The sequence below is a fragment of the Puma concolor genome, chromosome E1 (assembly GCF_028749965.1).
Source record: "Puma concolor isolate L17-30 chromosome E1, mPumCon1.1.hap2, whole genome shotgun sequence".
NCBI classification, from domain to species: domain Eukaryota; kingdom Metazoa; phylum Chordata; class Mammalia; order Carnivora; family Felidae; genus Puma; species Puma concolor.
The window spans coordinates 1,758,095-1,779,935 of NC_141680.1; the positions used below are offsets into that span (position 1 = coordinate 1,758,095).

General features: G+C 54.2%; 1 protein-coding gene and 1 long non-coding RNA gene across 3 annotated transcripts in view; one reads left to right on the forward strand and one right to left on the reverse strand.

Moving 5' to 3' along the window:
- Positions 1–196: 196 nt before the first annotated feature.
- Positions 197–21,841, reverse strand: part of RABEP1 (rabaptin, RAB GTPase binding effector protein 1) — a 103,822-nt gene continuing 82,177 nt past the window's right edge. For both annotated transcript variants that reach the window (XM_086685677.1, XM_086685676.1), the window contains 10 exons: positions 18,113–18,586; positions 16,864–16,968; positions 15,663–15,779; positions 9,666–9,764; positions 6,384–6,524; positions 3,500–3,689; positions 2,987–3,042; positions 2,680–2,778; positions 1,861–1,977; positions 197–1,092 (listed from right to left, as the gene is read on the reverse strand). In XM_086685677.1, coding sequence (XP_086541803.1) covers positions 991–1,092; positions 1,861–1,977; positions 2,680–2,778; positions 2,987–3,042; positions 3,500–3,689; positions 6,384–6,524; positions 9,666–9,764; positions 15,663–15,779; positions 16,864–16,968; positions 18,113–18,586 — 1,500 coding nt within the window. In that variant the 3' untranslated portion in view covers positions 197–990. The remainder of the gene's footprint in view (positions 1,093–1,860; positions 1,978–2,679; positions 2,779–2,986; positions 3,043–3,499; positions 3,690–6,383; positions 6,525–9,665; positions 9,765–15,662; positions 15,780–16,863; positions 16,969–18,112; positions 18,587–21,841) is intronic.
- On the forward strand, positions 10,978–13,138 carry LOC147573961 (uncharacterized). The gene is made up of 2 exons (XR_015243786.1): positions 10,978–11,613; positions 11,864–13,138. It is a non-coding gene; the product is annotated as an uncharacterized LOC147573961 (long non-coding RNA).

The following is a 21,841-nucleotide window of genomic DNA, read 5'->3' on the forward strand; positions in this document are numbered from 1 at the left end:
TCCCCACAAAGGGAAGGAACCGAACCTGACACAGGCACCAACGGCCGCACTGACTGGTCCCCCAGGGACACACGGGACCTACTCTGAGAGAGGGAAACAGAAACTAGGTACCTTGTCAACCCAGTCAGGTGTCTGTACTGGATGCCTCAGACTACCCGGCCCGCCGATGGGAGTTGAAAAGAAGGCAGCAGATTGGTAAGTTTATACTAGATGTCAGACATAGCTTGCTTTATTATTATTATTTTTCCACTGATCCAGTAACTAAACTAAAACAGTTTTCGAGAGTAGACGTGCCAGTTCAGCTTAACCCTGGTACCTGCGGGCCCACGAGACGCATCCGGGCGGCAGAGAAAGTGCTTCCGGTCTCTTGTGCTTTTCCTTTAACCTCGGCTTCCAACACAGAGAGTGCCCAGCCTCGCTTTCAAGTCCTCGCGGTTAATCCAGCCCCTGCACTGGTCTCGTCTGCCGCCGTCGGGCGCACTCGGCAAGCCTCAGTAGCATCTGCGGCCTCCGACGCGAGAGAAGATGGCAGGAGAGAGACACACGGAGCTCGGAAATTCGGTCACTAGCCAACGGCCTGCTCTCAACCTTCGTATTTTAATATAAAATATTCATACAGCAAACGACACGTCTGTGTGCTAGCTGGGGGCTGTTACTGGTGAGGGCCGGGCGACGGGAAAAGGAAGCGCTCTCTCCGGCATCGAGGAACGGAAAAGGTCATTCCAAATGCGACTGGGCTGTTGCTTTAAAGGCAGGGACGTCTTACAGCAGCACTTCCTCTGTCACCCCCGAGTCCCGTTCCCGTCCGTCAGCGTCCCCGTTGGGAAGTCCTGCTCGCGGCTCCCGCGCCACGGCCTTCTCCCGCCACGGGTGAGCCTCGCTCCTGTCCTCCTGTTCTGTGACTTCTTCAGTTAAGAGTTAAAGAATAATTAATGTTGCTCTAAAGAGGAGTTAAAAGCCCGGGGTGCGGGCCACGTCCTGCGGCGGGTGTCATGTCTCCGGGAGCTGGTTGATGTCCGTCAGCTTGGTGTCGTTGAGAATCGCCCGGATCCTCTCCAGGGAGCCCGCTTGCCGGATTCGCTCCAGCTGCACCTGGGGGGCGACAGTGAGTCAAGTGCGTGGCCTCCTGCCGGGCCTGGCCCGTTGGCTCACCGAGACTGGTCACCTCAAGAACGAGCACATGCCAAAGACAACCCCCTCTGGGGCACCCCGGGGGCTCCGTCAGGTGTCCAACTCTCGATCTCACAGCTTTGTTGGTTTGAGCCCCACATCGGGCTCTGTGATGACAGTGTGGAGCCAGCTTGGGATTCTCCCTCTCCCTGCCCCTCCCCTGCTCACGCTCTCTCAAAATAAGTTTAAAAAAAAGGCTAACCCCCCAAAGCTGTGTCCAGCAGGCCCCGTGAGGTGCTAGGACCACGGGAAGGGGGAGGAGGCTGGACCCCTAAACCCCAACACTGTACAGCTGAGTCACAAGAAAACACAAGAACCCAGCTTCGAGGGTCCGGAACGATATACTGTCACTGTAGGTTTCCGTCGGGGGAACCTAGGGAAGGGAATGCAGGGTGCACGCCAGGGGGCACGCGGTACTGGGGACAAGGAGCCACGGTCCTTCAGGGACCTCAGGACACAACATGTAAAAGGCTCTCGGACAGAGAAACCAAGCGTAGGGACGGGCCCGGCGGGAGGGGTGTCAGCGGTACGCGGAAGACGCGGCGCTTCGCCGGGAGACGGGCCTCGTGGCCAGTGCCACCCAGGCGTCTGGCCCGCAGGGTCGTGCGTCTTCTCACGCCTCTACCCCGCTAGCTACTGGCGGCGTCGAGTCCGGGCCCCGCAGATTGCGGGGGTCCCCACGTGCCTCACCTGCAGGGTCTGAGAAAGCTTCACAAAATCCCTCTGTACTTGCTCGCTGACGTCTAGTTCCGTCTGCAGCCTCTGAGCTTTGTTCTTCTCCTCAAACAGGAGCTGTTCCACAGTCGCCTACAAAATACGAGTTTTGCCTGAGAATTAATGCCAAGGAGCCGCAGGTCCCAGTCCTCCAGGACAGCCAGGGACCCGGGGGAGGGGTGGGGTCCCCCCCCCCCAGCCCATCAGGCTCCCTCCGCGGGCACGGCTGCCGGTGGCCTATGAGCTTGCTCTCGGTCGCCCTAAGATGGCCGGAAGTGAAAGCCAAGCCCCCCCTCCGTCCCGCCGCTCACCCTCACCCCTCGTGGCCCGGGGACCACGACTCATCAGCAAAAGGCGGAAAGCAGCTGCTAAGATCTGGAGCTTTCCCGGCAACGTGCACAGAAACTTCGGAATTAACCAGGACAATCCACACACCCAGAAGTCTGTGCACTCGGAGGTGTGACCCCGCGGCTCCAGGGGACCCTCCTAGGAATCCTGCCCCACGGTCAAGCCCACGCACTGGGGTTGTATCTGGACTCCCCTTGGGCGGCAGACACTGGGGAGGTCGGGCACGCGGAAGGACGCGGTGACGGGAGGGCCTCCGGCTGCGGGCTGGGCCTGGGACGCGGGCGTGACCCGATTCCAGCAAGGGCATCTCATCCTCCTTCCGCAAGCGGGGAGCCTCGGTGGCTCTCAGGGGCCCTATGCTGAGCTGTGGCGCTCCTCCCCAAACAGGCAGGATGTGACTCCCTGTGCCTGGCACGACTGTCACTAAATGATCAACGACAGTGTCACCTTCGCGGCCGTCTCCTTCCTCAACTGCTCTCCCAACGTGCTCTTCGTCTCCTGCACGCTCTCCAGCTGCCGAGACTTCTCTCTCAGCGACGACTCCAGCTGTGGCATAAAGACGGACCCAGGAGCTGAGGACCCGCCAGCTGAGGACCCGCCCGGGGCCCCCCGCGGCCCCCACCCCGAGGGCCTCCCAGCCGCTCCTTGCAGCGGGACCTGGCCCGACTCTGGTTTGTCGCCTGTGTCCAGCCAGGGGGTGCCACCACCCCCCACCGGCCGCCCATGGGGTGAATGTGACATTCGTGGCACTCACCTGTCCTTTTTCCACTCTTATTCTTTCTAGTTCGGCTTTTAGGCTAGAAACGGAGGCTGGAAGGGAAAGGGAGCAGCGCCGGCACTCACTGATCATTTTGCACATTCACGTTTTCGCTTACGCCCCTCCCCCCGTCACCTGCGGCTCAAACTGAAAGGGGTCAGACCCCAATCCCGGGGAACCGACACCCTTCAACAACCCCACCAGCCGGCAGCGGCCTCAAGCCCAAGCGCAGGCAGAGGCCACGCGGACACAGTGTGGCGTGGACCGTGTGGACGCCAAACGTCCCCGTCGAACTCGGGAGGAGGGGGCGGTGGCCCAGCGGGGCGCTCCTGACACGGAGCTCTTGGAGGGAGGGAGCGGCTTCTGTCGTTAAGGCCCAGTTGAATCTGGATTCGCTCTGGACGAGTCACACGTGAGACCCTTCCTACACTCCTTCCTGCACTTGCCCCCTGCGTTTCCTGTGGTCCCCGTCCCCGCGACCCGTGCCCCCACGCCGCAGCCCGGCTTCACCTAGCTCTTCCTTGCAGTTTTCTATCTCCAGCTGCAGAGTCTCTTCCAGATTCTCCTTCAGACACTGCTCCGCCTGAATCTGCTCCTTCAGGAACAGGATCTCGGCCTTGAGCTTCTCCTCCGTGTGCTCCGCCGCGGTGCGCACGTGCACGATGCTCTCGCGGTAGCTGAGGGCCAGTTCCCGCAGCGCCTGCGCCGGGGACACGCGTTACCAAGCTGGCGGGGCGGCCACACGTCTCCCGCGACCAGAACCTCGGGGGTTTCGCGCAGTTCGCTCGCTGCGACCCAGCGCCAGCTCCCTGGGGGCAGGGGGCCCGCGTGCTCCCCTTCAGCACAGTGTAGATAAGACCCTTCGGGCCAAAAACGTGCCCCGTGGACCAGACAGCTCTCCCTCCAAACGGTCTCCCACGCGGAAAAGTAAAACCATTCCTGACTTACAGTGTGGGGGTCACTCTGAACAGCCGGGGGCTTCCACAACCAGCTGGGGGAATCTGAGGGGAGGCGGGGGGTGAGGACCGAACAGGCGGAAACTCGGAAGCCAGCGTGGGATCGGGGTGGACCGAGCATGTTAACTGGCTCATGTACTCACTCGAGTGCTACACTAGGCCAGGGGCATGGACGGCAAACAGCGGCTTTCTAAGGTGACCAGCTGTTCTTCCAGAATAAGTTCAGTTTAAACCTCGTTTCCCTAAACTTCGTTTTCTTCTTCAAAAAAGTCCGAGTATTTCCTAACGCTAACGTAAACACTGGGATGAATCTTAAGCTACCCACCAGAAGTACGTAAAATAAATACCAGCAGTAAAAAGAGGAAGGAAAAAACGATGACAAAAACGTCCTAAGATTTATTCCTGGGGCAGCTCTAAGAATCACGGCTTACAGGCTAGACTGGTTACATCCTTGGAGGGTTCTTGGAAGTTGTTCTAAATCTAGGAATTCCAAGTCTGGAGAGCTTGGAGAAGAGGGATCCCCTGCCCAAAGGGACAGCTCGGCAGAGGTGAAAGTGGCCGAGAACACAAGCAGACGGGTCCCCACACTTTCTCGGCCGAGATCAGCCACCAGCTCAGAAAGGAGAGCGAGTGCCCCCGGAGCACCGGTGACCTGTAGACACGATCGGGAGGGCAGGGCGCCCAGTGAGTAAACAAACGAAAACCAGAAGTTGGTTTTTAAATAATTCTTAGTATTAAAAGAACTAAAGTGGCTCCTGGGCGGCTCAGTTAAGCATCTGAGTCTAGATTTCAGCTCAGGTCACGATCTCTGAGCTCGTGAGATCAAGTTCCCACAGGGGCTCACGCTGACAGCACAGAGCCTGCTTGGGATTCTCTGCCCCTCCCCCCACTCAAGCACCTGTGTGTGCGCTCTCTCTAAAAAAGAAAAAACAGAAATGATCTGGTCCTGCACAAGGAACTTACAGACCGATTCGGCTACGGATTCTTGGGATGCTGAGAGCACGAGTGACAGGAGAAAAGCCAGACAGGCTGGGCTTTCTCAAAGATCCGAACTTTTGTGCTTCCAAGTGCACCATCAAGGAAGTGGAAGAGTGCGTCCACGGGACGGGAGAAAACGTCTGCCGATCATTTACCCGGTAAGGGACGTGCATCTGGACTATATACTGAGCCCTCATCACTCAACAGTAGAAAAGCGGCCAGCCCAACTTAAAAACGAGCAAAAGAGGGGGCACCCGGGTGGCTCAGTCGGATGAGCATCTGAGTCTGGATCTCCGCTCAGGCCTCGCTTTCAGGGTGGGGAGTTGAAGCCCTACGTCGGGCTCCACCAGCGTGGAGCCTACTTAAAACAAACGTGAAAAATAAAAGCGAAAGACCCGAACAGACACTCCTCCAAGGAAGACCGACGAATGTGCAACACAGGGAGAGGTGCTCGGTACCGGCCGTTAGGGGCAGCGCAAATCGGAACCACGGCGGACGCCGCTTCGTGCCCACAGGCACGACTGGACTAAAAGCGACAAGCGCCAGCGAGCACGTGACAAATCCTCACACGACTGCCGTGGCCTCGCAGCCCCAGTCGAAACAAACGGGTCCGTCCACGCCCAAACGTGTACACGAACGTTCATGGCAACATCCGTAGCCGTCCGCACGTGGGAGCGCCGCCAGCAGCCAGGCGGAGAAACAAACCAAACGGCCCTCCGGCGGCCAGTGGGAACGGCACCCGGGCCCCCGCTGTGTGGAGTGCGGGTGAGCCTGGCGCGAGTGCCCGTGTGGAAGCCAGACGCAAAAGTCACAGTCCTGGGAGCACAACAGGTTAGCGGTTGCTTCTGGCTGCGGGGAGGGGGGGAGGGGGCGGGGAGAATGAAGGCGGGGGGGATAAACACGTTCTGAAATGGACTGTGGTCACATCTGCGAACACCCGAAAAACCGCTGAACTGTACACGTTAAACGGGTGATTTCTTTCGCATGTGATTTATATACTGGTAAAGCCTGTTTTTAATAGTTAAAAAAATTTTTTTTAATGTTTGCTTATTGCTGAGAGAGAGAGAGAGAGACTGAGCACAAGTGGGGGAGGGGCAGAGAGACACACACAGAATCCAAAGCAGGCTCCAGCTGTCAGCACAGAGCCCGACGTGGGGCTCGAACCCGCGGACTAAGAGAGCCTGACCTGACGTGAAATCCAGAGTCCACTGCTCAACCGACTGAGCCCCAGGTGCCCCGGTAAAGCCTGTTTTTAAAACGAACTGGTAGGGGCGCCCGGCCGGCTCAGTCAGCGGAGCGTGCGGCTCTCGACCTCGGGTTGTGGGTTCGAGCCTCACGTGGGGTGTAGAGAGGACTTGGGAGCAAAGCCTTAAAAACTAAGAGAAAAGCACAAGCTGAAAGAAGCGGTAGCCGCTTCAGAACCTACGAGTCCCGTGTCCGCACGGCGGGGGACGAGTTACCTCGACGGTGTCCGGGAGGATGAAGTTCTCCGCCTGCTGCAGGGACGCGTGCAGGCTGTGCTTCCCCTGCAGGCTGTCGTTGTCCTTCTGCAGCCGCGCCAGCTCTTCGGACACCCGCTCCCGGGACTGCGTCAGCACGGCCTGACACCGAGACAGAGAAGGTGAACCCCGTGCTCGCGGCCGGGCGCCGCCAGGGCGGACAGCGGCGGGTGCAGGGTGGAGGCCGGGGAGGCGCGCGGAGAGCGGCCCCGGGGCCTCCGTGCGGCCCGACTTCACGCGGGCCGAGGACAGAGGTGCGAAGGGAGCATCCGGGCTCGCTCTCCACGGTCCCCACAGAAGGCTCCGAGTGGTGAGCCCCCGGCCCACGTCCCCGCACCGGACAAGCGCCGCCGTCTCTGCTGGGCGGAGAGCGTCACGACCTCAACCAGACCGAGCGTGAGCCGCAGGACGACTGTCTCCCCCGGCGTGTATCCGCCACAAGCCCGGGGACCGAGCCCCGCCTTCCCCCCCCACCACACACATGTCACGAGCACGGAGCACGGCCCTGGGAGCCCAGACCCTGGAAGAGAGCACTCGGGGATCTCCGCGTGGGGGCTTCAGGGACGCCAGGCGGCTACTCTGCGCGCTGACCGCGACGCACCTTCAGGTCTTCAGGGAGGCCTCGCGTCAGTGAAGAGTTACTCTGTTTGAGCATGTGATAAAATCCTACAAAAGTGCTGGGCTTCTGCTCATTTTTAATACTGAGGCATTTAACTTACATGACGTACAAACGTGGAATACTCACTCCTCCAACATTTATCAGCAGCTGCCTCTCCGTCTGGGCATTCTGCTGCGCACCGGGACACGGAGACACAAGACCGACACCGTGCCCCAGAGAAGCTCCCGGTGCAGCGGAGGGAGAACCGACCCTGACCCGGCCGAGCTGCAGGTGCGGCCAAAGACACGGGGAGCAGCAGGGATGCAAGGACAGGCAGGGTGGGGGGAGGCGGGGAGCACAAGAGCATGGCCCAGAGAGGGCGGCTGCTGCGTCCTCAAGGACACACAGGCTGCTGGCGGGCGGACAAGGTCTTGCACAACCTGGCAGGTTTTACTTGCACTGACTTCAGACCAGACTTGGCCGTGCTTCGGGCTCGCTCCTACCCATTCACAACAAAATACCGGCGTCCAATCGCTGGCATTTGAAAGAAGGGAAAGAATCAAATGCATGTATCTGCTTACTTTTGTAACGAGAAAAACACAAGGATAAGCCAAAAGTAAGTTAAAATGATCCTACATGGGAGGGGGCAGGAATGGGGTGAAAAGATTAGAAAACAGAAGAAATCTGAGCGTTTGCGAGCTTGCACAGTTCTGCCTTGTGAGCCGTGCTGGGTGTTCAAGGAAAAGTGAATCCAAAAATTAATACAAACAGAAACCAATAGAGCTAATTTAAGTAACTTTTAAACACAGTACTCAGACTGTAAATCCCTAGATGGGATACAGTCTAAGAGCCAAAAGAACCACAGACAAACCCTGGATTTCACTTACTAATTTTGCAGTTGGTGGCCGTGTTAACAGTCCTTCTGCAACAATTCCGTCCCCACCTTGACCAAGCAGTCACCTTCACATCACTGATAACGGGGCACCTGTCAGAACGTGCGCCTCGCTGTCCTGAATTCCCGCTGAATCAGTTCATCTCCGGGCTGTTCTTGCCCAGAATCTAACTTGAATCCAATCACGGAAACAATCAGACACGCGATTCTCCCAGGCAGCCGGTCTGGACCCTTCGAAAGTGTTAACGCCATGAAAGCCAAAAACAAGTGGTGACTGCTCGAGATGAAAGGAGAGGAAACTGACAAGACATCCTGGACTGGTTCCTCCATCAAAAAGTCAAAGTAAGAAACTGGAACCACCACTGAAAACCACCATGGACTCTGGGGACAACAGTCACGCCTCTCTGTGCTGAGAAGATGTGTGTGGACACACCCGGCAGCGCCTACTTACAGCGGCTCAGGAAACACGGGTACGTGCGTGGACGAAAGAGTGACCTACCACTGCCACGCGTGTGAAAACGTGGCAAAATATTAACTGGTAAATCTAACTGAAGGTTTTCAGAGTGTTCCTTCCGCAAACCTCTCGAGGCTGAAATCTTTTGCGATGTTAGGGGGAAACACTAAGATCCCAACCCCTGCCATGTCTGCGCTTCTCGGAAGACACGCCAGAAGTTGAGTTTCTTGCTCTCAGTGCAAGAACCTTCGAAGGTAACCTCCAGAAAACGGTTCCCGGGACCTCAACGTCATGCAACACTCCTCCAGTGTCACCCACAACACACTCGCTTAAAGCGGAATCCACTGGAAAGTGTTTGCGAAGGCAGCCGGGGCTTAGAGGGCACGCGGGGAAGAGTTGAGGGAGGACAGAGAGGAGCACGGAGGCTAATGGGATGACACTTGTGGGCATCCCCAGTGGTTTCTAGGCAACGACTATGATCTCGAATTCTCTGAGCACTGGGAAGACCCTACACTCCCCGTCAGTGACCAGAAGGGCAGCTCCTCAAGAGACCAGGGCCAGAATTCGGGGATCGCCTCAAAGGCCACTTGGCTGCTGACCCAATGCCGATCAGAAACAGCATCTCCATGCGGCCGGAGGCGTCTCTTCCCCGTCAGGAGGCGGCTCTGTGGGGTCACCCAGCAGCCCCGGCCCTGCCATCATCTACGAAGGGCCCTCAGACGCAGGCTCCGACTCAGGAAAAGCATGAACCCAGCACATGGAACCAGTCTGGGGAGAAGCGAGGCCCAAATGTGGGGGGCTACTCTGCAGGGGTCCCAGCCAGCCCTTCGTCAAGAAGCTCTCTGCTCCCAACCCCCTCAGGGCAGACGGCCTTCTGGAAGCTTCTCCATGCCGTCAGGATACCTGTGAAATGAATCGGACTGCTTTAAATAAACGAGCTGTTGAGGAAAAGTGCAGGACTGTTCAAAAGCTCCATCCATTGGGCTTTGGGAGATTTCGATATTCAGCATGTACTTGGAACCCACAATTAAAGGTTAGTCCAAAGTTTACTCTGTTGAGGTTTCCGAAAGCAGAAAAGTAAAGCAAGTTAAAGGTAAGAATATGTTTTGGTCACGAAGGCAGGTCTGCAAAACAGCTGCACCTTCACATGACCTTCTCTGGTACAGATGTCACTTAGGCCCCGGACAACGGAACAGTGTAACCACCTGGCCAGGAAGGTAAAGTAGCAGAGAGGATTTCAAGACAGAACAAAAAGGAGTATATTTCACATAGTTAATGTTTATTGAAACACTGACTTACCATCTGTTCCTGAACATCCCTTTTTGCCTGGGAAAACCCCTGCTGTAAGTCCTCAAGCAAGAGCTCAGACGCTTGGGCTCTTTGGACAAGCGCAGAGATCTTAAAAGAAAAAACGCACACACAGAAAATAGTCAGGAACCTGGTTATTCTGAAACTAACCGTCCCACCCCTGCTCATCTGCTGCCCAGAACTGACGCTTTATTCAATTATCGTAACCCACTCTCATCTCTATACCCCAGAGGCGCGTACACCTTCCGTGTCTCAGACCTTCCCATCACACAGGGGCACCAACAGCTCCTGGAGCCTCACCCACCGTACATGGACAGACAGCACAACAAGGACCTCCAAACACAGATGTTAATACATGCTACCTACTTTACTCTTAAAGGAGCCTTAAAAAAAAAAAAAAAAAAAAAAAATCAATAAAAATTTTGAAACTCTGTCCACACAAAAAAAAGCAGCATAAAGCTTAAATGAATCTTCTCTGAACTAGCTTTAATCTTCCAAGATGATTTACTTAAAAGAGAAACATGGGGCGCCTGGGTGGCACAGTCGGTTAAGCGGCCGACTTCGGCTCAGGTCATGATCTCGCGGTCCGTGAGTTCGAGCCCCGCATCAGGCTCTGGGCTGACGGCTCGGAGCCTGTTTCCGATTCTGTGTCTCCCTCTCTCTGACCCTCCCCCGTTCATGCTCTGTCTCTCTCTGTCCCAAAAATAAATAAACGTTGAAAAAAAAAAATTAAAAAAAAAAAAAAGTGAGAAACACATGATTAACATTACCAAATTCTGAACTCTAATGTCTATTTATTTTTGAGAGAGACACACACACACAGAGCACAAGCTGGGGAGGAACAGAGAGACAGAAGGAGACACAATCCAGAGCAGACTCCAGGCTCTGCACTGTCAGCACAGGGCCCGACGCGGGGCTCGAACCCACGAACCATGAGATCATGACCTGAGCCAAAGCAAAGTCAGATGCTTAACCAACTGAGCCACCCAGGAGCCCCTAAACTCCCTGAGAAGGTTCATGTGAAAGTTGGTGACTCATACATAAGAAACTAAATTTGTTTAGACGTTTCGTTTTTTAATGTATTGATTTCTTTTGAAACAGAGCAGGGTGTGTGTGGGGGGGGGGGGCAGAGACAGGGAGAAAGAGAATCCAACAGGCCCGCGATGTCAGTTCAGAGCCCAACGCGGGGCTGGAACCCACGAACTGTGAATCATGACTTGAAATCAAGAGTGGGACACTTAACCGACGTAGCCACCCAGGCTCCCGTGTTTAGGTGTTTACAAAGTTATTATTGCCAGGATTCACGTGAACCAAACCCCCTGCTGAGCATTAAGAAAACCAGACAAAAATATGAAAGGTATCTACCCGAAGGCACCAGAGAACAAAACAAAAGGAATCGCAGAGCCGAGGACCAGATCAGGACCCCCGGAGGGAGGGTGGAGCAGAGCAGCATCTGGAACAGTCCTCTCTAGAAGCGCATGCCAGTCCCAAGAGAAACAGCGGACACGGGAAGCTGAGCACCCCACGACAGAGCGACAACAGAGAAGAATCCAGAACCCACAACGCAAAGGGACCTTGGTAAGCACACTGCACTTTGGACTGGGTCCCCAGAAGGCTGCATCCTAGGGTAAGGGAAGAACTTAAAATAACCCAACCTTCACAAGTTCAGAAAACGTCAATTTCTATGTCTGGTTCGGGTGGCCCAAGATTGTTAGCACCACCAGTTCCTTGCCTCTCATCAGGAAAACGGCTTTATGTTATTCCAGCATATTCACATACAGTGTCAAGCACACAAGAAAAATGCACAAAGAAAGGACAAGAACAAAAAGAAACAAACAAAAAAAAAAAACAAAACAGGTAACAGAAACACCTAAAATGAATCCAGATGTGTGGATTATTGGAGACAGACTTTTAAATTAACTATATTTGGGGCGCCTGGGTGGCGCAGTCGGTTAAGCGTCCGACTTCAGCCAGGTCACGATCTTGCGGTCCGTGAGTTTGAGCCCCGCGTCAGGCTCTGGGCTGATGGCTCAGAGCCTGGAGCCTGTTTCAGATTCTGTATCTCCCTCTCTCTGACCCTCCCCCATTCATGCTCTGTCTCTCCCTGTCCCAAAAATAAATAAACGTTGAAAAAAAAAATTTTTTTTTAAAAATTAAATAAATAAATTAACTATATTTGACTTGTTTAGAGACTTAAAAGACAGAATTTAGAAATTCCAGAGAACTGGAAACAATGGAAAATAATTAAGTGGAAAAAAAATCAATTAAATTAAAAATTCAATGGATGAATTTAACAGACTAGACCCATCTGAAGAGAAAATTAGTGAACTGTAAGACAGATCTGAAGAAAATAAGCAAAGACAAGAGATGGAAAACACAGAAGAGGCTTAAAAAGCCATATAGATTAAAACATGAAGGTCTCACATGTACGAACCTTTAAAGAAACATGGCCACTGGAAAAACGACTAGGAGAGCAAAAAATCATTTCCCTGTAACTTCACTCCTAGATACCCTCCAGAGAAACGAGGCCACACACCCACCAGAGACACACAGAGGCATTAGCAAACATACTCGTTCACAACAGCCAGAAACGAAATACAATCCATGTATCCCTCAACTGCAGAACGGATCGAGCACCGATATCCAACTACTGATACACAGAGCAACATGCAGGAGTTTCAAAGAATCGTCAATCAACGACCAGATGTGAAAGGTTCCGCATGACAGGATTCCATTGATATGAAGTTCAAGAACGAGCACTACAAACAGTGTCAGAAGTCAGAATACCGCCTGCCCCTACGTGCAGGCAGGCCAGGTGTTTATTTAGAAAGCTCATGAGTGTACTAGAAAGTTCTGCATCTTGCTCCAGGTGATGATCACCCTGGTTACGTTTTTTCACATGTTAAAATTCATCCAATTTTACACTTGAGGTTTCTATACTTTATGTCTAGCTCAATAAAAGCAAGGTTTTAAAAGACTCATGATGGCTTATGATGTAAGACGTCGATTCAGGAATCCAAGAAACCCTGTGAACCCCAAAAGCAGGAGAAATATGAAAAAAAAATACACATAGGTACAGCACAGTAAAACTGCTAAAACAAAAGCCAAAAAGAACATCCTTAAAATAGCCAGGGGAAAAAATAACATTATACCTTCAAAGAAGCAATAGTAAGACTGACAGCTGACTTCTCGTCAGAAACACGGAAGCCAGAAGCGATGAACAGGAACTTCAAAGCGCTAGAAGAAAACAGCGTGAGCGCTCGGAATTTCACAGCCAGCCAAGTACCCTTCTAGAAGGTGGAAACGTAAAAATCCATCTAATGGACAAAAATACGAGAGACTGGAGACTTCCAAGATAGACTAAACCCACCGCGGCCTTTCTCTACCCTGATGACTAAAGACTCTGGATAAATACAAAGGGCAGGGACCCAAGGACGCTGAACACTGAGCAGAAGCAGAAGGTTTGGAAAAGGAAGTTCAAGCGGGAAGAAGCACCAGGATGGAATTTACTGCTCACGGGGCAGGGGGGCGGCTACTTCTCGGCAGCAGAGCAGCTCAGCGGACAAGACTCCACCGACCACAGCACCAGCGCAGGGTCCCCGCAAGCTCAACAGCAGGGGCGCGTTCTCGGGGAGGAGGGTGAGAGAAAGGGTCCCCGCACAGGTCCCACACCCGCCCCTGCGCTACACAAATGAACACGTCCAAAGGCTTTGCAAAGACGTTAAAAACCAAGCTGGTGTTAAAGCACCACTCACAGGGGGCTAGTCACAACCTGCTTAACTGAACTTAATCAGACGGACAGAATCCTGAGTCGCACACACAATATCCACAGCTCCCAGGATACAATCTAGGAGCACCTGGCATCGAGAGAATCAGGAAAACGGGCCCCATTCTCCAGGGAGAAGGAACGCACACACGCCGACCCCATGACGGCGCGGGGGAGTCATCAAAGGCTGTGACGCGGGTATTGTAACTGCTGCGTGAGGCAAAAGTAAATGCTTTGAAATGAATGAAAACATAGTTCTCAGCGGGGAAATAAAAACTTAAAGCAGCAAGTGAAAAATTTACTATCGGTCACGGCACGGAAATTGGCACCAATGGAAGAGAGTCCTGACCCTGACCCCCCACACATACTCACTTGATGAGTGACAAAGGTGACCTCGCAGAGCAGCAGGAAAAAGGTGATCTCACTAAATGTACAGAAACTGGCTATCCATATGGAAAAATTAAATCTTTACCTCACCTATAGTATATACATAAAAGTCAGTTCTGGATGGATTTCTAGACAGAAACATGACTATATACTGAATATATATGAAACGTCTTTATGATCCCAGGGCAAGAAGACATTTTTAAAAAACAAAACAAAACACACAGAACAAACATCAGCAATCATAAAGGACCAATGGGGTGTCTCTGGGTGGCTCAGTCGGTTGAGCATCCAACTCTTGATTTTGGCTCAGGTCATGATCTCACGGTTTGTAGGTCTGAGCCCCCCCATCGGGCTCTCTGCTGACAGTGCAGAGTCTGTTTGGGATTCTCTGTCCCTCGCTCTCTGCCCCACCACTATTCGTGCTGTGTCTCTCTCAAATAAACTTTAAAAACAAAAGATCAATAAATTTGACTACATGAAAGTTAACTTCTGTTCAAAAAGACACCATTAAAATACTGAAAACATAAAGCACCGATGAGAAGACATTTGTCCCACGTATCACCAAGAGGCTCTAGTAAGGTTATGTAAAGAGTGTCTAGGGGCGCCTGGGTGGCACAGTCGGTTAAGCGTCCGACTTCAGCCAGGTCACGATCTCGCGGTCCGGGAGTTCGAGCCCCGCGTCAGGCTCTGGGCTGATGGCTCGGAGCCTGGAGCCTGCTTCCGGTTCTGTGTCTCCCTCTCTCTCTCTGCCCCTCCCCCGTCCATGCTCTGTCTCTCTCTGTCCCAAAAATAAATAAACGTTGAAAAAAAAAAATTAAAAAACAACAAAAAAAAGAACGTCTAACAAATCAGAAAAATAACCAAAAATAAATAAAACCAAAAGAGACGACACAATAGAAAAATCAGCATAAGGCTTGAGGAGGAATCACACACACACTGACGCCCTGTGGCCGATAAACACCAGAAACGCTAAGTAGCCGCAGCGGTCATCAGAACTGAGCCCCAGTGCACCACCCACCCACCCAAATGGCTACAATTAAAACAACAAAACGAAGTCACTGGGCCCCAGAAATCACTCCCACGCGCTGCTACAAGCTGTGGAAAGCTGGCATCATCACCTACTGGAGTTGAACACAGTTTGGACACTGACCCAGGCCGTCCGCTCCTGGCATCTACGCAGCGGGAGCACAGGCCACCGGCCCAACAGACCTTTCAGAGAACAATTACTCCTAATTCCCCAGAGCCGGAAACTGGCCCAGCGCCCGTCAGGACGGACAGACTGACGCACGGGCACAAAGGCTCAAGGAGAACACAGCGTGGCCACAGGCACCGGGCCAGACTCTCAGGACGTGCGAGGAGGGACGGGGACAGGAACACACACCACCGATCCGATGGCATCGAAGTCAGGACGGGGGTTGTCCCCTCTGGTGAGGGGGGCGGGGGGCCCTGGCTCGGGTTCCATTACGCGATCTTGGCAGCGCTCACACAGAGGTTAGTTCTGGTAAGTTTGCTAGATCTGTGTATGTTTGAGAGTCTTCCATTTGCACACTTTTCAACAGTCATAGCATAACTGGGATCGCTCCTGTCAGGAAGGTGTTTTGTGCAGCAGAAAAAAACTAGTAAAAACCAAAGGGGAAAGGAGAACCCGAGCCTGACGACATTCACTAACCAGTTATTGCCCAAGGTATGGATACAGACGTATACTTTTTTAAAAGAAATCTGTAAATCAGCAGCAGAAAAAGGTCAGTAAGAGATCTTCGCTATCTGGGGACGAGAACCGCCGGGTCTCGAGGCCTAGATGACACACGCGTGTCCTCCGCGGCGAGCGCGCGCACCTGCTGGCTGCTGTCTTCGGCGCTCCGCTTCAGCGACTCCTCCAGCTCCTGCCGGTCCCTCATCGTCTTCTCCAGCTGGTCGTTGGCTTGCCTCAGCATCACCTGCAGTTTCTTCACCTGCGCGATTTTCAGTGCCAATCAGGAGAAAGTACCGGAATTCATTCATCAACATAAAAAAAAAAAAGCCCTAATTCCAAACGTTTTAAAAATCTCAATCTCCTCTTTTTTCTCCCTGAGAAACGGCACAGATTTGCCAATTCAGAACGAATGACCTCACGTGATGACCGCAGGGTGCGGTACGGCTAACCAGCCACTCTGCACGTGGTGATCTCGCCCTGAGTCCTTCGGGCCAGGGCCCCGCCCCTTCGCCCTGGCCCATCCTCTGCCTTCCCGGCTGCAGTCCGCACTTCCAGTATGAATCGTCTACACTAAAGTCAAAACACGTTATTTCCCTACTTAGAATTTCCAACCTCGGCCCAAAGTCTTCAGGGTACAATTCAAATGCCTCCACCCCTACCCTGCCCCTCCAGGACCTCATCCTGGCCTCCCTTCACCAGCATCCTTCCCCTTCCCTCCAGCCCCACGCCGCCCCGCCTGTGAGCTGTCCTTTCTGCCGTGCCCGCCCAGACCCGAGTACCCCGGACCGGTGAGGGACCTGCACGGACAAAGCGTCGGCACAATGCCCACCGAAGGGACTGGATGATACCAGAAGAACTCCTCTCTTCCTCCTACGGACTCTGACAAGCCTGCTGTCCCGAGGTCCTACGTTTCCTGAATGCTGCTGACGAGTCGCGATCAGACGCCCAGACAGGCGCTCGTCAATCTCTGCACACCCCGTCGACCAAATCTCAATGTCTGTGACCCCATAAACTAATCTCAACGGATGCACACGTTTCTGACAAGGAGTAGGCGGTAAGCGATGAGGATGAGCCCCCCTCCCACCACGTCGGGAAGCACGTCCTGTCGGCGACCACGCCGGGAGCGCGTGCCCCGCGGCGCTCCTGCTCCTGCTGCCCGCGGGCCGAGCCCCCCGCGTGGTGCCGGGCGAGCTGGGCCGGCTGGGCTCCGGTGTGCGCTCACCGGAAACAGAATTGACGCTGCACGCACCGGGCCGCCGCGCGTGTGACGCGGATGCACTTCAGGGAGCGGATGGGCACCCCCGGCGCCAACCCCAGCCGCCCACCCGGCCGAGCACACCCACCTGGTCTCGGGTCTCGGCCTCCTGAGTCTGAATCCCTTGCAGCTGTGTCTCGTAATTGGAACACATGTCACAGCGCCTGCCGAGTTTGTTTCCAGCGTTATGTACCTGAAGGCACCAGAACGACGTCTTACCAAGCGGAACGAGGTGCTCCTACGTCGTGTACGTTGACACGTGCACAGCCTGACCCGTGTCACTCCGAGAACGACACGGGGGAGGTGGCTTCTGCAGAGACTTGCGGCAAGAAGCTACAATACAGGGTCCCCAATTCGAGTATGATCGGAGACTGAGGGACCCACCTTATAACCGGGTGGCCAAGGGCCACAAAACACCTCCTGTGAGGAAAACACAAGGCAAGAGGCGCCAGGCCGGGACGGTCACAGCCTAGGTGGGTGCTGCCGACCAAGGGCGGGGGGGAGGGGTGCGGGGAGGAATCAGCGCTCCCTCCCCCCCCCCCCCCCCCGCCCCGCACGCAGGCAGCCCCAACGCGAACCACCCGGAGTGCCCTCTCTCGCACGTGTTCCACACGAGGCCGTGGGGAGCAGTTTCTGTCAGGCTAGTCAGCGATCCCACTCATGGATCCACAGCTGCTCACAGGGACGTGGCCCCGGGGAAAGAAAGCACTAGAAGTCACAACACCTGGCCTCTGACCCACGTCTCCCTGCTCGGAGGAGAAACCCAAGCGTTTCTTGTGGCCTGAGACCAACCCTCACCTGCAGACCGGAGACAACGTCATCACTACCCAAGGTTCGAGCAGGCAGGGTGTGGGACGGTGGGGACCGCGGGGACGGCTCCGTCACCTCCGAGGCCACGTGCGAGTGCGCACGGACACTTCCGGCTCCCAGTCGTACGTCTACATTCGCCAACACTCGCGGGAGGCAAGTTAACCCGTCCAGTGTTTCCCACACCCTCCTCCAGCCCACCCGCAGCACTAAGTGCCAACAGCATGCGTGCTTTGCACGTCCAGGAGTGAGCAGGAGTCTGCCAAGCGAACCACATCCGGGCTGCGCCAGCGTAAACTCGGCCGTGCCCCGGCTTCAGGCGGGACACCAGGTGGAGGGGGATCACGCTCTGCGTGACTAGAGGCCCCTGCTCTGCCACGGTCACCGGGAGCAGCAGGAGCGCAGCATAACAGGCCGAGGACGCGTGTACACGGCGACCCCAGGGGTGCCTCTCGAGCGAACACCAAATCCCAGAGCTACCCGGGAGCCCTCCAAGCAGACAAGAGGGCAAAAGTCAGAGAGCAGCTCACCTCCTTCTGCAGGAGATTCCACTCTGTCTCGCTGACTAAGCGGTAGCCGCTGGGGGACACGTACGCACTCTCCACACCCTGGGTGACGCTGGAGAGGAGGGACGCGGTCTCTTCCTGCTCTGGTGTCATGGCCTTGATTGCTCTCTCCTGGTCTTTGGTTAACATAAACCCACTTGGCATCTGCAGCGACCCCAGGGAGGCGGTGTCAAAGTTCTCAGACACCGAATCCGCTCCCACCAACGGCCCAAAATCCGACTCGTCCAGGTTTCCAGCAGACTTTGCCTTGTAGTTGTAGCCCAAAGCTTTGGATTGCAGCGAGCCCGAAGGCCCCAGGCTGTCCGTGGACTGTGCTCTCCTGAGGCCGTCTTTAAACGTGTCGCTGTCCGATTTACTGAACGGGTCTCCAGACGGCAACAGCAGGTCTGCATCTAAGGAGTGCACGGAGCCGCGGGTGCTATCCAGGCGCTCCTGATCCTGAGATGGGAGAACGCACAGCGCCCAGTTAGACGACTCTCTAGACTCAGAGAGAAAAGCTACCGTACACGTTACGTAGGACGATCGTTAGCACGCTCCTCCACGCGCTCTGAACAGTTACTGAGTGTCTGCTACCTGCTGGGCACTAAACCAGGCACTCGGTACAACTGCAACCCTCACCTCGACATGTTCACAGTTTCGTGCAAAAAACTAACAAGCAAGCAGGCTATTAGAATGCCCTCGGTAATAAAATTACAGGCCAGAGACCTGTACTGGATGTTCTGGGGCCTCAAGGAGGGGCTTCGGCCCAGACGGAAGGGGTCAGGGAAGGGCTCCTTGAAGTTCAGGGTCAGGTGTGCTGAGTGGGAGGTGCCTGCTGCATATCCACACGGAGATACCCACCCAATGGATGGACGTAGTCTTTAGAGGCCGGAGAGTGACCACCATGTAATGATAGAGCGTCCACAGCAAATCAGAACCCCTAGGAGGAACACCAAACCTGTCCACTTTGGGGACGGACAGAGGAAGGAGTAGCCTAAGTAGAAGGCAAATGAGGAGAATGTCGTGGGCGGAAGATGTAATCAACACAGCAGATGGGCTGCACTTGTGAAAGGAACGAGACGCAAAAGGTACCACGCGGTGTGATCCCATCCACGTGAAACACCTGGAACAGGTGAGTCCACAAAGGCTGGAAAACAAATCAGTGGTTGCCAAAGGCTGAGGGGAAGGAAACCGGGCAGTGGCTCCTTAGTGGATGTGGGGTCTCCTCTGGGGGGATGAAAACGTTTTTTTGTTTGTTTACATTTCGAGACCAGACTGAGATGTTGGTTGCACAACGCTGTGTATGTACTTAAATGCCACTGAATCGCGTGCTTGTAATGGCTAATTTTACGATGCGTGGATTTCATCTCAATTAAAAACCGCCTGGTGCAGCCCATTCCCAGGTCAGAAACGCACACCGTGCTTCCAGACGCAACCGTACAGTTATCGGGAAAATCAGAAAACGAGAAAAAAGTCGTAAGTTTTTCTTGAAATCCAGTGTATTTAATTTAAAGGACTAGTCTTTATTTTAACATAACATCCCGTCTACTTCCTATTGTTTAATGATTTTAAGTTTGCTTATTTATTTTGAAACAAAGTGCAAAGAGTGGGGTGCTGTCAACACAGAGCCCAACACGGGGCTCAAACCCACAAACCGTGAGATCATGACCTGAGCCAAAGTCAGGCGCTTAACTGAGCCTCCCAGGCACCGCTAAAAATGCTTGTGACCTTAAATTCGGCAGTTCTCTCCCCGAAGGCATCAGTAAGTCCGTGATGATTTTTGCCCAGGGAAGAGTTCCATATAACAGCAATATGGTATCACTTACAACGATCAAAGCTCCCAGACTAGTGAAAGACAGAACCAGTCTGGCTGTTAGTCTCACAATCCTCTTTCTGATTCTCTGTATTTTATGATGTTTTGCCATGTGAGGACCTTGCTGGCCAGGCACAGACCGCCCCTCCAAGCTACCTAGTGCCTCCAATCAATAAAAACTCACCCGTGAACACACCTCTCACATACACCCGACCAGCCCCGTGTCCAGCCGCCTGTCCCTACCCTTTTCACGCTTGCCTCACTACAGTAAGCCCGTGCTCCCCTCACCCTGAAGCAGCACGGGGCCAGGTACCCGAACCGAGGACAGATGCCACCCCAAGGCCCGCCACACCGTGCACGCCAGCTGGCCTTGCCTTCCCTCCAGGAGTGTCAGAAGCGGCTGCGACCCAGGACCCCTCCCCACAACCTTCTCCTGCTGCCTCACGACCGACTCGGATGCATCTCAGGTGGCTCTACCCGGTGTGCGTGTCACAGGGTCCCTAGAGACCGTGACATAAATTTCTCTTTCAATGGCACTGACCTTTAAACCTGGGCACAAATCCACGAGTACGGCCGTAAGAAATTATGGAATATTTGCACACCGAAATAGTATCGGCCGTTAAATACCGGTTGTGGGCAAACGTTTGCAGCATGATACCCGCTGAAACCTTTACGATGGATTTCAGTGAAAAGCAATTTACACAGAACATCACGTCCAGTTGCAACATGGGCTATGTTTAAAAAGCAAAAACAGAAACACATATACGTTAACTTTGGAAATGAAGAGAAAGAAAGAAGAGGTACACACCAAAACGCCAGTGGGGACTCTCTCTGGGCAGGAGGGTCACCCACCGGCTCTTTTTGTTTCAGAGGACCTGCCTGCACTTTTCAAGTTTTCCGCACCGAACACACGCTTTCATAGTGAGAAAGGGACACTCTAATCCTGAGGCTAAACACAGGAGGTCCCACAAACTCCAATTGTCTTCAGCTAGAAATCGAGGTCCTTCAAAGCAGCACCGACTAACTTCACGTCCTCAGCTGAACATGAACCGTCAGGACACAAGGCGGGTGCACTCGGCATTCAAACCGCAAAACGCCAGCCCCGAGAGCCGAAGGTTTTGAAGAGCCAGGAAATCGTGCTGAGCACAACACATACTACAGACCAAAAGGGACACAATCAAAAGACTTTTGAAAAGCCTCGTGGTAAACGACAACAAATAAATCTCCCTTTCCTGTTTTCCTGCTCAAATATTTTCTGGGAAGTCTGACGTTGTTCAAACGTTCCTGCACACGGATACCACATGATACTCGGCAGGACCCGGAAACAGCCCTTCTCCTGGGAGGCAGGCTGTTGAAAGGCACTCGGCAGAATCAGGCTGCTTGGTTCCGTGTGTGCACCCCACAATGAAGACAGTGAGTGACACAGCAATGACGTCCTGCTTCTCAGCGTCCGTTAGGGTGTTTTCCCTTAAAAAAATGAGCAATCCATAAACACGGAGACAGAAGCCACGAGGACGCAGATGACACACAGCCAACACGAATCCACACACGATCCAGAAGCACAGTCCCCGTGCCCACGACACCAGACCCTCTCTGTCACTCTGTGTCACAGGCCAGAAATGAGGGGCGGGGGGCAGCACGAACAAGGGTTGTGGGCATGGACACGGCGTGGGGTCACCCAGCTGTGAAGGCCCTTCCGTGGCCAGCCAGGGGCTTCACTTTTACCCTGGGCGGGAACAAGAGCCTGTCCCCTGCTGACGCAGGAGATGGCCGAGAGGACCCAGCGCCCAGAGAGAGGTGGGAGCCAGGCAGCACCCCAGGAGAGGGAGCCCGCGGCGCACAGGGCGGCACGACGGGACAGCGAGTGTGGCCACAACCGCGCAGGATCTGCCGGGGCATGC